The sequence below is a fragment of the Pan paniscus genome, chromosome X (genome assembly GCF_029289425.2).
Source record: "Pan paniscus chromosome X, NHGRI_mPanPan1-v2.0_pri, whole genome shotgun sequence".
Taxonomy (NCBI): Eukaryota; Metazoa; Chordata; class Mammalia; order Primates; family Hominidae; genus Pan; species Pan paniscus.
In genome coordinates, this window is record NC_073272.2 from 77810034 (window position 1) to 77827157 (window position 17124).

Genomic DNA, 17124 nt, shown 5'->3' on the forward strand with positions numbered 1-17124 from the left:
TTCCCGGGTTCAAGTAATTCTCCTGCCTCAGCCTCCCTAGTAGCTGGAATTGCAGGTGCGTGCCACCACGCCTAGCTAATTTTTGTGTTTTTAGTAGAGATGGGGTTTTCACCATGTTGGCCAGGCTGGTCTCGAACTCCTGACCTCGTGATCTGCCTGCCTTGGTCTCCCAAAATGGTGGAATTACAGGCATAAGCCACTGCGCCTGGCCAGGATATAATATTCTTAATATGTTCTTCCAACTAAAATAATAGGCTTTAGGTCATGGTTCATGTGTTTATATAATTAAAAAATATAAGCATGTAGTTTAATTAAACCTAGTTTTTAAAATAAATGAATAAGTCATTTAAACATCATTAAAAAATAAACTTTAATTTTCTATATTTCTCTTTCTCTCTGTATTTGTATATCTTTTACTGTGGTAAGAGCACCTTACATGAAATATATCCTCTTAACAAACTTTTAAATATACAATATTGTATTGTTAACTATAGGCATAATGTTGAAAAACAGATCTGTAGAACCTATTTGTCTCCCACAGCTGAAGCTTTTTGCCTGAAAATGGTCCCGCAGGATATTATAGTAAATTAAGAACATGGGTTGTGAAATCAGACTGCCTGGGTTTGAACCTTGGTTCTGGTGCTTACTAGCTGACTGACTGAGCAAGTTCCATGACCTCACCTCAGTTTTTAATTCAGCAAAGCAGGCATAATAATGGTACATACCTTGCAGGGCAGTTGTAAGCATAAAATTCATTGATATGGGTAAAACACTTAAAATAGAATATAGTATATAGTTAGAGTTTATTAAATGTTAGATACTACCACTTAAATACATAATTTTCAACCTCAAGGAATTTATAATTCCACAAAGTGATAACTCCACTTTGGGAGACAATATTAACATGTGGAAAAATTGGTGAAAACATTAAGTACTATGCAGTGTGGTGGAAGCTATAAGTACATAAGACATGAAAAAAAGCAAATTTATGATGGGCTTGCAAGTAATTGAAGGTTTTATGGTATGTTGCTGTGTGGGAGGAAGTGGGACTATGACTGGAAATGATAACATCGGCAAAAGCCTGGAAGAAATAAATAACCCACAAGATTCTTTGATGTGGAGTAGGATTTAACTATGGCTATTTTTGTTCAAATTCTTTCAAATCTGAGAATCCATGTAGTAAATATGACTCAGTAATTTTAAGTAACAGAACTACCTCTAAATACTTAAACATTATATCTTGTTATATATTTTTTAAAACTTTAACATTCCTGATCTCATTTGAGTTTTACAAATGCCCTATAAAAAATGCAGGATAAGTATTATTATTACCATTTTACAAATAAGGAAGCTGAGGATTAGAGTTTATGTCATTTGCTTAAAGTTACATAACTAGTAAGCAATAGAGACCAGGTTAGCATCCAGGTCTTCTGGATTCCAATCTAGTGCTCTTCTACCATACTATGCTGCTTGCTGTATAGCAGAAGGCCCAGTAAATGAGAAATGAGGATTGAATTTTGTGATAAATATTATGTTTGATCTTTGTCTCCAGCAAGGGAAAAATAGTATAGGGTAAGAGCATAGAAACGGCCAGGTCACAGGTATATTAAAAATAAATGGGCACAAGCTATTACTATGCCTTAGAGGTCCTTTCCGTTTATGTTTTGTAATTTTTTTCCCCAAGGGACTACAACATTAGAAATGAAATAGAAATAATGTACACATGGCAGATTCAGATAGAAAATTTTCCCAAAGCTTTCTTTTTTCTTTATAGTTATCATTTATTTCCTCTGAGGTAAGGTACCTTTTAAAAAACAAACTTAAAGGACACACTACACTTCAGCAAAAGCTTGTCCACGCATATTATATTTCAGCCGTAGATGAGTTGTTGTGGCTGTTTTAAGATCAAAGCGTTCACTGTAATATAAAAGTCACTGTAAACATATCCATGATATTCCTGTCAACATACCAATAAAAAGTAATAAAGCAATAATAAAACTTATAGTGAACTTTCACCCATAATGCATATCATACAGCAAAATCTCTTACATATAGTTGTATACATATACATAAATGTATGCACTTCTTAAAAGAATTTGTAACGTGAACATTCACAATTTTCTTCATAAATCCTTTGTAGTTTATTTTGATCCCAGCAATTGGCATATAGAAAAGTAGATTCCTTTTCCTTTTCTCTTCTTCAGATAAGTTTTTAATTACTTCTATTTATATATAGGAGTGCCAGTTGTCTGGCTTCTTAAGGAAGAATTATATGTCATGGATGGAGAGAAATCTCTACAGGAACCTCACTGAGCAGCTAAAACTCCACTATTCAATTTTGGGAGCGTGAGGCAAAGGCAGAAGAAAATTGGAGACAAACTGGCTTTTGACCAGATTTCTCCTGTTTCCATATTGAACATTGAATGGTGCTTTTAGGACCCTTTAGCTGAATACTAGTCTGTTCTAGCACTTTTACATTCTCTTTTGGAAGAAATGGCCCTAATTTGCCTAGCGAATCAGTACTACAAAGAAGGGTGACAGTACGTTTTATGTAGCTCCTGAGTCATCTCCAGTTCTCATCTGATGGCATGCATGCAAAGGAATATGTTAGAATGATTCAGAACTATTTGCCAATTTTATATCTAGTTTTATATTTTATAACTTTTAGCTTGCATGTATTTTTATTGACTAATTTTATATATTTTATCATTTGTAAAGCTTTTATTTGAAGAGGAAAACTTTAATATAAGACATATTTTATAGTGCAAAGATACAAATATTCTCCAAATTCTGGTGAGTGGTCAAAATTATTTATAATTCAGTTCATAGTTGTGGACCGAATTTTTAGCACTTAAAATATCTATAAATATCTAATCATGTGGATGCATAAATGAGATAGAGTTGTAGGCCCAAATAGTTAAGTATTTATAAAATATTAAGTAAAATTTTTATTTTTTTTGTAAATGATTTGACAAAATACTTATTTGGGAAACTATTTTCATTGGTTTGGACTGGAAATGGGTTTAAACTATACTTTACATATTTCTTCTCCTTTTTCTGGCAAAGAGGCCTTCTTTCTGGGTACATAAGTCACGCTGGACAAAGAATGCTTTCTAAATGTCGACAGCCTTTTCCTAAAGTTACCCCCAGAAAAGAAATATAGGAGAGGGTCAAAGCAACAATTGGATGCAGCCAGAGACAAGGTTATGACCACGGACTTCTGCATTCTAAGGACAGAATCACAGGGTTTAGTTTCACTGTGTAAAAAATGAAGGTGAATGGTACGTTGAATATGATATGGCATGAAACTGACTAAAAAGGCAGCGGTCACGACCATGATCATTCCTATAGCCTTTTTATGACTTGACAGATTTTTTTTCATTGATTTTTTTAGTAAGGTCAAAATGATCATTGTGTAACAGACAATTATAATAACAAAAGGGATGATAAAGCCAACAAACAATGACACATAATGCAAGACCAAAACATGATTTTTAGTTTGATTGTCTTGTGGGGGCTCAAAGCACTTGGTATTATTTTTCTCATCTTTTTGTGGTTTGGCCATTAGAAATGGAGAACTGGTCAAAATCACAAAAATCCAAATACCTACACACACAAACCTGGCTTTTTTCTGTGTAACCAAATTAATGTTCTGGACTGGAAAAACAATTGCAATGCACCGGAAAAAGCTCATGGCTGTCATAAAGAAGATGCTACAATAGAGGTTGACATACAAAGCATAGGTGCTGAGGCGGCACAAGAAGTCACCAAAGAGCCAAATACCTTTGTGAACATAATAGACCACACGGAGAGGCAGTGTGCACACACAAAGTAGATCTGCTACTGCTAAATTAATCATGTATACTTGGAAGGCTGACTTCTCATGATAGGTTTTTATGAGGACATAGAGCACAAAGCCATTGCCAAAGAAGCCTACAACAGAGATCATAGAGTACAAGGTGGAATACACTTGATTGCGGAAGTCATCAATAGTGTCATGGCATGTGGCAGAAGATACTGTCAGATTTCCTGTTTCATCCATGTTTCTCTACGAATGTCTGCTTTGTGCCTACAATAAATAAAAAAAAAATTGTCAATTTTAACTAGACCATAAATTACAGGAAGTACTAATGTTTTATTTCATAGTGTCACTATGTATACTTTTTGACCACAGCAGCAAGCAAGAGTAGTGAGGCATTGAGGAGGGATTCAGCTGTACCTTATCCTCCGGAGAAGAGTCTGTATCCTACAGGCATCCAGAAAACTTTTTTTGTCCTTTCCCACCTATGTTTTTCTGATGGACTTCCTCTAAATCTTCAAGACCTAGGTGAAACAGCCCTCCTGTATTTTAAATCATACTACTGTAGTACAATTCGGTAGGTTTTCCTTTCAAATGAACTTGTTTTTCTATTAGAGAAAAGCTTTAAGAAGCAGTTTCACATGTATGAATATATCTATATCTATACTTATTTATTGGAAAATCTCTGAATTATTTTAGATAATAAAATCTGGATGAAAATGCTTGGCTCCCAAAAAGAGCCCACATCACCAAATCAATCCTAAGCCAAAAGAACAAAGCTGGAGGCATCACGCTACCTGACTTCAAACTATAATACAAGGCTACAGTAACCAAAACAGCATGGTACTGGTACCAAAACACTGGTACCAAAACAGAGATATAGACCAATGGAACAGAACAGAGCCCTCAGAAATAATACCACACATCTACAACCATCTGATTTTTGACAAACCTGACAAAAGCAAGAAATGGGGAAAGGATTCCCTATTTAATAAATGGTGCTGGGAAAACTGGCTAGCCATATGTAGAAAGCTGAAACTGGATCCCTTCCTTACACCTTATATAAAAAGTAATTCAAGATGGATTAAAGACTTAAATATTAGACCTAAAACCATAAAAACCCTAGAAGAAAACCTAGGCAATACCATTGAGGACATAGGCATGGGCAAGGACTTCATGTATAAAACACCAAAAGCAATGGCAACAAAAGCCAAAATTGACAAATGGGATCTAATTAACTAAAGAGCTTCTGCACAGCAAAAGAAACTACCATCAGAGTGAACAGGCAACCTACAGAATGGGAGAAAATTTTTGCAATCTACTCATCTGACAAAGGGCTAATATCCAGAATCTACAAAGAACTCAAACAAATTTACAAGAAAAAAACAAACAACCCCATCAAAAAGTGGGCAAAGGATATGAACAGACAGTTCTCAAAAGAAGACATTTATGCAGCCAACAGACACATGAAAAAATGCTCATCATCACTGGCCATCAGAGAAATGCAAATCAAAACCACAATGAGATACCATCTCACACCAGTTAGAATGGCAATCATTAAAAAGTCAGGAAACAACAGGTGCTGGAGAGGATGTGGAGAAATAGGAACACTTTTGCACTGTTGGTGGGACTGTAAACTAGTTCAACCATTGTGGAAGACAGTGTGGCGATTCCTCAAGGTTCTAGAACTAGAAATATCATTTGACCAAGCCATCCCATTACTGGGTATATACCCAAAGGATTATAAATCATGCTGCTATAAAGACACATGCACATGTATGTTTATTGCGGCACTATTCACAATAGCAAAGACTTGGAACCAAACCAAATGTTCAACAATGATAGACTGGATTAAGAAAATGTGGCATATATACACCATGGAATACTATGCAGCCATAAAAAATGATGAGTTCATGTCCTTTGTAAGGACATGGATGAAGCTGGAAACCATCATTCTGAACAAACCATCGCAAGGACAGAAAACCAAACACCGCATGTTCTCACTCATAGGTGGGAATTGAACAATGAGAACACATGGACACAGGAAGGGGAACATCACACACTGGGGCCTGTCATGGGGTGAGGGGAGGGGGGAGGGATAGCATTAGGAGATACACCTAACGTAAATGATGAGTTAATGGGTGCAGCACACCAACATGGCACATGTATACATACGTAACAAACTTGCACGTTGTGCACATGTACCCTAGAATTTAAAGTATAATAATAATAATAATAAAAGAAAATGCTTGGTTCCCTCAAGAAGAAGGCTTCCTTGGTAATATCTGTTGAGTGCCACCCATACCTATGGAAAATAATCTAATTTGCTGTTAATGAAACTCCCTCCCCTGGGGGAGAGTATTAATCTAGAACATGGTTGACTCTACCTATAACTGCAGAACTCCATGGTAAGAGAAACCTTAGAAGCCATACAGTTATTTAATGATGAGAAAAATGTTTCAGAGTGATAAAATACATTTCTAAAATCTGAACCATTATTTAAGGCTCTGAAGAAATATGTAGTACAAGTAGTTGGAATATACTTGTTTGGTGAGAAAAACGTTGTAGCCATTCATTCTTGTTCTCTTTCTAGACTTCCTAGACTTTACTGTTTAGCAATATACAGTTATTTCTCTTATAGGAAGGATTTCTCTTATAGTTGATACTTACTCTAGTCTATTTCAGCTCTGTCACTGAGGGCAGTCAATAAGTTCTGATCAGAGAAGGCTTGAGGTGAGATACTGTAGTGTAGAAGTAGTGATTTCTCTCATGTTTCTCTAGATTATCCTCTTTTATTCTTTACAAAGGTTGAAGGGACTCAGTATGTAACATATCAGATAATCTTTGATTGAAGTCTGATGTTGGCCTTTTACACAACTCCTGCTCCCTTGTAAGAGACGTGTTGGGGTTTGCAAGGTGGGAAGACTGCTTGAGTATGCAAAAACTGTCAGCCATGAAGGGGACTGATCTTTACTAGGGATACAGAAACAGATAGCTATGGTAGTTGTTGCAGGTAGGATGTAACTTCCTAGGTTTACTACCGCTAACAATTATATTTGCTATTGAGGATGTAGCGTCCATCCATCTAGCCATCCCAGCTAGTTGTTCAATTTTTTCCCTTTCATTAAAAAAGTCATTATTATTATTATTATTACCAAGAACTTTTGGTATAAGATAAAAATTGGATAGATTATCTGAGCCAAGATGGCCAATTATATGCAGTCAGAAAGAGCTTCTTCCACCAAAAGACCAGACTGTGAAGGAGATTGGCACACTCCAAATTGATCCTTGGAAAAAAGGCATTGAAAGTGGACAGATGGAGGATGGAGACCCTAGGCTGAAAGGGGAGGAAGCTGAGAATGCTGCACAGGGGTACCAAGTACTAGGACTCATTCCTGGCCCAGAGCAGCTCCTGGGGAAGAGATGAGTGAAATAGGCATGGAGTGCCCCAAGGACATTTGGGCCATGGACATTTGGAATCTTAGCTGCAGGAGACCTCATGATCTCCACGGACATTTGAGCTAGCAGGGAGAACTTCTCAGAGAGTTGGCAGAGACAGAAATCCAGCCTTCACAGAGCCCAGAGTATTTGGCACCAGAATGACTATAGTGGAGCATGGCCACGGTTACACACACCCCAAGGATCGCCATACTCCTCTAAGTAGCTTCATCCTTTGTTGGCTGCCAGACTTGGACAGAGTAGGGCTATCTTGCTCATAGGATAGGGGTAGTATGATCTGAGGACCCCCTTCTTTGCTGGACTCTCCCAGGGTCCCTGCCTGGCCACACCTGCTTGCAGCACAGCCTCAGCTGCCCAGCCAAAGAACTTGCTAGCAGCCACCACCATAGCTCTTTCACCAGATGACCCTGCATAACAGTCGGAGAGCTTTTGTAGATAGACTGCCACTAGCATGCAGTTGCCTGCAGCCTCTCCCCACCACTTCACCAGTACATGTGCAAAGACCCTACTGCCAACCCCCCACACCCCTGAAGTGCTTTTGCTGGCAGTCCCTATTGATGTGTTGTTGTCAGTATACTGGGAACACCTTGGTTCCTCCAGCACAGCAGGTCCTTAATCTTGAGGGACCAGTGAAAAAATTGTGGGCCTGGTCCCAGCCCACCAAGGTTAAAACACACAGCTCAGAGGAGTGGGCTGAATCTTGGACCCCTGAAAGTATCCAGAAACAAAGTCAATTGACTAAACTTAAGTTATACCACAGTCAAACCCTCAAGGGCATCAAATAATATAAAAGCAAAAAGCCATATGCAAAGAACAGCAACATCAAACCTTAAAGGTACATCAGCCTACACAAACAAGAAAGAACCAGTGGGAGAGCTCTGACAACTCTAAAATCCAGAGTATCTTCTTATCGCCAAATGACCACACTAGCTCCCCAGGAATGACTCTTAACCAGATTGAAATAGTTGAAATAACAGACATAGAATTCAAAAATCTGTATGGCAACAAAGCTCATTGAAATTCAGGAGCAAGTTGAAACCCAATTCAAAGAAGCTCATGAATCCAATAAAATGATACAAGAGTTAAAGATAAAATCGCCCTTTTAAGAAAGAACCAAACTGATCTTCTAGAGCTGAAAAACTCTTTTCAAGAATTTCATAGTACAAATGGAAATATTAACAGCAGAATAGACCAAGGTGAGGAAAAAATCTCAGAGCTCAAAGATCAGTTCTCAGAAACAACTCAGACAAAAATAAGGAAAAAAATAAAGAAAGAACAAAACCTCCAAGAAATATGGGATTATGTAAATAGACTGAACCCATGACTCATTGGCATCCCAGAAAGACAGGGAGAGAGAGCAAGCAACATGGAAAACATCAAGAACACAAGCCCATTCACAATAGCCACAACAAGAGTAAAATTCTTAGGAATACAGCTAGCAAGGGAGGTGGAAGATCTCTACAATGAGAATTACAAAACACTGCTCAAAGAAACCAGATATGATATAAACAAATAGAAATACATTTTATGCTCCTGGAGGGGAAGAATCAATATTGTTAAGATGGCCATACTGCCCATTTACAGATTTAATGCTATTCCTATGAAACTACCAACAGCACTTTTCACAGAATTAAGAAAATCACTTCTAAAATTCATATGGCACCAGAAAAGAGCCTGAACACCCAAAGCAAACTAAGCAAAAAGAACAAAGCCAGAGGCATCACACTATTTTAAACTACAGTACAAAGCTAGAGTAACCAAACAGCATAATACAGGTACAAAAACAGACACATGGACCAATGACACAGAATAGGGATTCCAGAAATAAATCTGCACACCTACAACCATCTGATATTCAACAAAGTCAACAGTAACAAGCCATGGAGAAGGGACTTCCTATTCAAAAAAATGGTGCTGAGATAACTGGCTAGCACCATATGCAGAAGATTGAATCTGGACCCCATCCTTTCACCATCTACAAAAATAAACTCAAGATGAATGAAAGACTTAAACATAAGACCTAAAAGTATAGAAACCCTACGAGAAAACTTAGGAAATACCATTCTCGACATAGTACCTACCAAAGATTTCATGACGAAAACATCAAAAGCAATTGCAGCAAAGCAAAAATTAACAATTGGGATCTAATTATACTAAAGAGCTTCCACACAGCAAAAGAAGCTATCAACAGAGTAAACAGACAACCTATAGAATGGGAGAAAATATTTGCAAACTATACATCCAACAAAGGTCTAATATCCAGAATCTATAAGAAACTTAAATCAACATGCAAAAAAAAACCTGTTAAAAAAATGGGCAATGGACATGAACAGACACTTCTCAAAACAAGACATAGATGCAGCCAACAAACATACGAAAAAATGCTCAACATCACTAATCAGAGAAATGCAAGTCAAAACCACAGTGAGATACCATCTCACACCAGTAAAAATGGCTGTTATTAAAAAGTAACAAAAATAATAGATGTCGGCGAGGTTGCAAAAAGGGAACACTTATACCTTGCTGGTGGGAATGTGAGTTAGTTCAGCTACTGGAAAGCAGTTTGGAGATTTCTGAAAAAACATAAAACAGAACTACCATTTTACCCAAACAATCCCATTACTGGGTAAATACCCACAGGTGTATAAATTGTTCTTCTATAAAGACACATATACTCATGTGTTCATTGCAGCAAAATTCACAATAGCAAAAACATGGAATCAACTCAGATGCTTGTCCATGGTGGACTGATAAAGAAAACATGGTCTGTATACACTATTTGATACTAGGCAGCCATAAAAAAGCATTAAATAACGTCCTTGGCTGCAACATGTATGCAGTTGGAGGCCATTATCCTAAGAAAATTAATGCAGGACCAGAAAATCAAATACTGCATGTTCTCACTTGTAAATGGTAGCTAAACATTGGGTATATATGGACATAAAGATGGGAACAGTATACATTGGAGACTACCATAGGAGGTAGGGTGGAAGGGAGAGGATTGTGGGCTGAAAAACTACCTATTGGGCACTATACTCGCTACCTCAGTGATGGAACCATTTGTACCCTAATCCTTAGCATCACACAATATACCCATGTAACAAACCTGCATATGTAGCCCCTGAATCCTCCCCACCCCCCAAAATTGAAGAAGAATCATTCTGAGGCCATAGACAAAAATGTAACTCCTATTCCAAACTCCTGCATTATTTCTCAGTTTGCTTTCTAGTTACCTGGCTCTTTCACCATTGGTTGTGAACTCAGGTGTAGTTGTGGAAGAAAAAAAACTGCCTAAAGTTAATCTTTTTCTTAGTTCCATGTCAAGTGTTTTTTCTAAACTGGGCAATATTATCTTGTAATGCACTAGATAGTGCTGTTGAAAATTTTGGTAATAGCCCTTTTCAGCTTTATTGAGATATAATTGACAAATAGAAATTGCGTATTCTAAGTTGTACAATGTGATGATTTCATGTGAGTATACACTGTGAAATCATTTCCCTAACAAAGTTAATCAACACATCCATTACCTCATATACCATTCGTGTGTGTGTGTGTTGTGTGGGGGGGGTAAGAATGCTTAAGATCTACTTTCTTTTTTTTCACTTCTATTTTAGGTTCAGGGGTACATGGGCAGGTTTGTTATATAGGTAAACTTTTGTCATGTGTTCTTTTTTATCTATACAATCATTTGTTGTACAGATTATTTCATCACCTAGGTATTAATCCTAGTACACATTACTTATTTTTTCTTATCCTCTCCCTCCTCACAGCCTCTACCCTCAGGTAGGTCCCAGTGTCTGTTGTTCTCTTCTTTGTGTCCATGTGTTCTCACCATTTAATTCCCACTTATAAGTGAGAACATGCGGTATTTGGTTTTCTGTTTCTGTGTTAGTTTGCTAAGGATAATGGCCTCCAGCTCAATCCATGTTCCTGCAAAGGACATAATGTCATTCTTTTTTATGGCTGCATAGTATTTCATAGTGCATACATACTACATTTTCTTTATCCAGTCTTCTATTCAGGGACATTTAGGTTGATTGCATGTCTTTGCTATTGTGACTAGTGCTGCAATGAACATATGCATGCACACGTCTTTATGGTAGAATGATTTATATTCCTTTGGGTATATACCCAGTAATGGAATTGCTGGGTGGAATGATAGTTCTATTTTTAGCTCTTTGAGGAATTGCCACACTACTTTCTACAATGGCTGACCTAATTTACACTCCCACCAACAGTGTATAAGTGTTTTTTTTTTTTTCTCCACAATCTCACCAGCATCTGCTATGTTTTATTATGTTTTAATTTTTTTTTTTGAGACAGGGTCTCACTCTGTCACCTGGGCTGGAGTGCAATGGCACAATCTCGGCTCACTGCAACCTCCGCCTCCCAGGTTCAAGCTATTCTCCCACCTCAGCCTCCCGAGTAATGGATTACAGTTACAGGCGTGTGCCATCACGCCCAGCTAATTTTTGTATTTTTTTGGTAGAGACTGGGTTTCATCATGTTGGCCAGGCTGGTCTTGAACTCCTGACCTCTGGTTATCTGCCTGCCTTGGCCTCCCAAAGTGCTGGGATTACAGGTGTGAGCCACCATGCCTGGCCTGCCTTATGTTTTGATTTTTAAATAATAGGCATTCCAACTTGTGTGAGATGGTATTTCACTGTGGTTTTGAAATAAGATCTTCCATATCAAATTTCAAGTAAATAATATAATAATTTCAAGTAAATAATATAATATTAACTACAGCCACCATACTGTACATTAACTCCTCAGAACTTGTTCATATTATAGATGAGCCACACTTGAAAGGTATTAGATAATTACCAGCAGGCCTTCCTACCACTATCAACTCTCAATCTATCTTGCTACAAACCCTTTCCGGAATAATTTTTACACATTGTAGTTTTCAATTATGACATGTCTTCCTTAAAATCTTCAGTGATTTAGAATGCCTTCAGAATAACATCTAGACTTCTTGGCCTGATATTTAAGGCTCTCTACAGTCTGGGTGCAATTTACCTTTCCAAGTTTCTCTCTCACTTCTCTCTTTTGTACACTGTATAGTTAGAAGAAACAACTATTTTAGTATGCCAGTGACATGTGCCATAAGCTTTCCCACCTGGCTTTTTTCACTGTCTTTTTTTCTTCTTGAAATGGCCTTTCCTCCTTCCTGAAATGTCCTTTCCTCCTTCTTTGCATATGCAAAAACTACTCATCATTCAGCTCAGATTACACTTTCTTGACTAAGTCTTCCCTCAGCCTCTTTCTGAAGTAATTTCTATCTTTGATGAACTTCTAGAGAAACTTAAATCTATCTTGCAAATCAATGATTTGTATATCTTATCTCCCAGACTATCTGGTTGATATATAAAAAAGCATCCCACACAGGGCCTAGCACATATGTATCTTGCCCATAAATGCTCAGTAAGTGTTGAGTGAATACTAAATTAACGATAGGGCAAGTTTAACATTTGAAGGTATTATTTGTCATTTAAAACTATTTGGAGTTATCTTTTCATTCCAATATAAATTAAAATCTTTCCAATGTCAGAGTCTGAAGTTGCTGTGTAAGTAAAGTTGCTTCCTAATATATCAAGGAAAGTACTAAGTCATAAGGCTAACCATAATGTTAAAAAACACAGATAATGTCAGTTGTGGTGGCACATGCCTGTAATCCTGGCTACTCAAGAGGCTGAGGCAGGAGGATTGCTTGAGCGCAGGAGTTTGAGACTAGCCTGGGCAAAACAGTGAGACCCTGTATCTAAAAAATAAAAAATCCCACCCATATCATTGATATAGACTAATCATTTGTCCATTACATGTTATAATTAAATTTGAAATTCTCACATCTTTGAAAGATGCTAAATAAAACTGATAAATAACTATAAAAATATACAAAGAAACAGATGGTCTATAGTCTCATTAATAACTTCCCAGTCCTTGCAGACCAAAATAAACTTTTCTAAAATTTCAATATTTAGGTTCAGTTGTTTATTTATAATGAAGTCAACAATTTGTATTAAGCCATAAAAAGAAGATTGTAAAACTTTTAAGCAAGTAGTGAATCCTAGAATGGTAGAGATCATTTACTACAAGCCACTCATTTCACAGATTATGGCTTTACTTGTATGAAACAGCATTTAATTTGTTTTTTAGAATTTACCGTGATCCCCCAATAATGTTACCCTCCACTAGATGAATACAGAGAGTTTCTTTGGAAATATAAGATACTTAAGACCTCATCCCTGCCTTCAAGCAGCTCATTTTCTAGTGGGGGATAGGAATGATAGCCTAGAAGTGTGAAGAGGTTACAATACAGTATTGTAAAAGCCGTCTTAGCAGAAAACAAATGGGTTAATAAAAGCTAGCAACAAACATAAATAGAATTGATTTTATTTTCATGAGAATAATGAAGTAAGTTACTTTGTTAAGATAACTGCAAGTTGAAAAAGCAAAGTTCATTTGGAAAATTCAGGTATACCTCTTTCTGGCACTGGAGTACCTTCACAAATGTTCCTTCTTATGGTGATCAATGCCTTTTACGGTGTAATATTAGAGGAAGCCCACGCTGAAATCATAAGATTGAAAAGGCAGTTAACAACTGTAGAAGCAGTCCAGAAGGGTCATAAGAACTTAGCAGCCTTATGTATAGATCCAGAGCGTGTAATGGGGCATCAAATCTTTACTGACAGATTTAGGGCTAGTCACTGAAATCTGTGTCTCCTTCTTTTTTCTCCATCTGTTTTTACAGTCCCAGGGGGAAACTTGGAATACAGACAAGGGCTCATCACAGATGTTTGCTGCTGTGTGCATGTAGCATCTGTATCTAAAAATGAACACACTATTATAAAATATTCCTCTCTCTATGAAACCAGGGTATTTCCTCTATCTTCTCTTCTAAACACTTGGTTATAAAGTTAAGAGGGGAAGTAATTTGGAACTTTACATCCAGGGATCTGGATTGCTGGGAATAGGTGTTAGAACATTAAAAATATCAAGTATATTGTCTGGGATGGCTTAGAAATAGTTTTCCTTAAAGGACGAATGGCTTAAAGAACCTTGCACTCTTCTCCTTATAAACTATAATAGCATATAATGTTTATATCACTAATTTGGCATATATACTTTTGGAGATTAACTGTTTGTAGTTAACTTTTCATAAGCATATATCTCTTCTCTTCAATTAAATTATGTTCAATAATCTAACAAAGTATAATAAATCTCCAAGAGATGAGCAGAGATGGGCTTTCTTGAAGGAGGAGCAACCTGAATGCTTTTCTTCTAAGTTTTTGTTGTCCTACGGCAACTTTAATTCCTGCCTGCAAGGCCTCCAGAGGCTAGCTACTATTCCTTTATCTGTGGTCCAAGCGCTAACAAAATAAACACTTTCCTTCAGTTTATTCTTTTTTTTAAATTTTTAAAATTTTATTTATTTTAGACAGAGTCTCACTCTGCCCAGGCTGGAGTGGCTGGAGTGCAGTGGCGTGATCTCCGCTCACTCTGACCTCCGCCTCCCGGGTTCAAGCAATTCTCCTGCCTCAGCCTCCTGAGTAGCTGGGATTGCAGGCATACGCCACCACACCCAGCTAATTTTTGTATTTTTAGTAGAGATGGGGTTTCACCATGTTGGCCAGGCTGGTCTCGAACTCCCCGACCTCAGGTGATCTGCTCGCTTCAGCCTCCCAAAGTGCTGGGACTGCAGGCATGAGCCACTACACCTGGCCCCTTCGGTTTATTCTTAACCAGTAGAAACAGGCTGGACCTTTCTAAAAGAACTCTACTAAAAAAAAAAAAAAAAAGAAAAAAAAAGAAAATCAAAAGGAAAATAAAAGAAATGTAAAAATAAAAAATATAGTCTAGTGTTAAAAGTAGAAACCTGAACCTACAGCTGCAACATTGGAGTTCGAACCCCCCTTGTACTCAGATAATCATTTCTTAGATCTTCTCCACTTTCTTCTCCCTCTCCAAATTGTTCCTTTTTCTCTAGGTAAGAAGTTGACATATGTAACCTACTACAGTCTGGGTAAAGTGTGTGTTGCTGGTGCAAAATTACTCAGAGTTGTCTTTTATATTTTGTCAATCAGGCAATAAACATATTTTTTTAAGTTTGTTTAGCTTGTCCCGGGTCTCCGTACATCAATAAAGTTCTAGTGACTGAATGTTGAATGTATAAAAATCCTTTCTGGCTGGGTGCGGTGGCTCACGCTTGTAATCCCAGCACTTTGGGAGGCCGAGGCGGGCGGATCACGAGGTCAGGAGATAGGAACCACAGTGAAACCCCGTCTCTACTGAAAAATACAAAAAATTAGCCGGGCATGGTGGCGGGCGCCTTTAGTCCCAGCTACTCGGAGAGGCTGAGGCAGGAGAATGGCGTGAACCCAGGAGGCGGAGCTTGCAGTGAGCCGAGATCGCGCCACTTCACTCCAGCCTGGGCTACAGAGCGAGACTCCGTCTCAAAAAAAAAAAAAAAAAAAATTCCTTTCTGATCTTGAAATTATATGATTCTACTCATCTGTGCAGAAAATTAACTTGGCTCTGTCCTGGTTTTGTGTTTAGACAAAGCTTATATTTTTCCCTAGCGTGGGACAAGAAAGAAAGTTTATGAATTTCTAAGACCCACCTATGAGAAGTTTAATATTACCAGCTTAATGCACTATCTAGTTATCCATTTCCATGGTGGCTGTGCAATTACAATTTAGTCCAATCTTTACACACAAGCGAGTAAATGTCACATTGTCTGGGCAACCGTGTAGTATTTTTCAAGTTTGGGATTCTGAAGGGTCTTCTATGGTTCCTTTATGAATTAGCCTTGCACATAGTAGGCACTCAATATTTTCACTCCTTGCTTCTCTTTCCTTTTCAGTTCCTTGAGGACTCTTGTCTCTGACAGGAGCTCTGCCAATACTGGGCTCTACCATTGTTATCTGGGTGATAGGGAGGGTAAATTTGAGTTAATGAAGTCAAATGTGGTTGTATGATTTTGATTTTAATTGTTTAATTCATGAACTACTCAGATCTTTTATTCGGCTCATGTTAAGTCCAATTCAGTTCAGGTTAACAAATATTTAAGGAGCCCCTATTCTTATAAGGAAGAGGATACTTTTTCTGCATCAGCCCTTAGCAGCTATTGAACCTATAACCTGGTCAAGCTCTAGTGTGCAAGGTAAATAAGAGAGCCCAGAGGTTTTCTAAGAATGTCAGGCCCCAGGTTAGTTGTGTAATCCCAGTGCTTCGGGAGGGTGAGATGGGAGGATTGCTTGAGGTCAGGAATTCGAGACAAGCATGGGCAGCACAGCAAGACCACTCTACAAAAAATAAAAAAATGTTGCTGAATAGGATTTCATTATATAGATATACAAATTGTTTATACATTTACTCATTGATGGACATATGAGTTGCTTTCAAGTTTTGACTATTACAGATAAAGCGGCCACAAACATTTATGTACAAGTCTCTATATGGGCATGTTTTCACTTTTCTTGGGTAGCTGGATTACAAGGTAGGTGTATGTTAAACTTTTATTTTATTTTATTTTATTTTTATTATTATACTTTAAGTTTTAGGGTACATGTGCACAATGTGCAGGTTAGTTACATATGTATACCTGTGCTATGCTGGTGTGCTGCACCCGTTAACTCGTCATTTAGCATTAGGTATATCTCCTAATGCTATCCCTCCCCCCTCCCCACAACAGTCCCCAGAGTGTGATGTTCCCCTTCCTGTGTCCATGTGTTCTCATTGTTCAATTCCCACCTATGAGTGAGAACATGCAGTGTTTAAACTTTTAAAAAAACTGACAAACTGCTTTTTAAGGTGAGTAATGTGGGTATACTACTTGGTATCCCCTCCATATCTCCATATGC

The 17124-nt window shown here is 37.6% G+C and overlaps 1 protein-coding gene across 2 annotated transcripts in view; it reads right to left on the minus strand.

Annotated features, from left to right (window-relative positions):
* Nucleotides 1-380: 380 nt before the first annotated feature.
* Nucleotides 381-17124, minus strand: part of CYSLTR1 (cysteinyl leukotriene receptor 1) — a 58351-nt gene continuing 41607 nt past the window's right edge. The window contains exons 2-3 of one of the 2 annotated variants that reach the window (XM_003824413.4): nt 13743-13829; nt 381-4069 (exon numbers count right to left, since the gene is read on the minus strand). In XM_003824413.4, coding sequence (XP_003824461.1) covers nt 3029-4042 — 1014 coding nt within the window. In that variant the 5' untranslated portion in view covers nt 4043-4069; nt 13743-13829 and the 3' untranslated portion in view covers nt 381-3028. The remainder of the gene's footprint in view (nt 4070-13742; nt 13830-17124) is intronic. The other variant, XM_008978133.4, reaches the window with a different exon arrangement.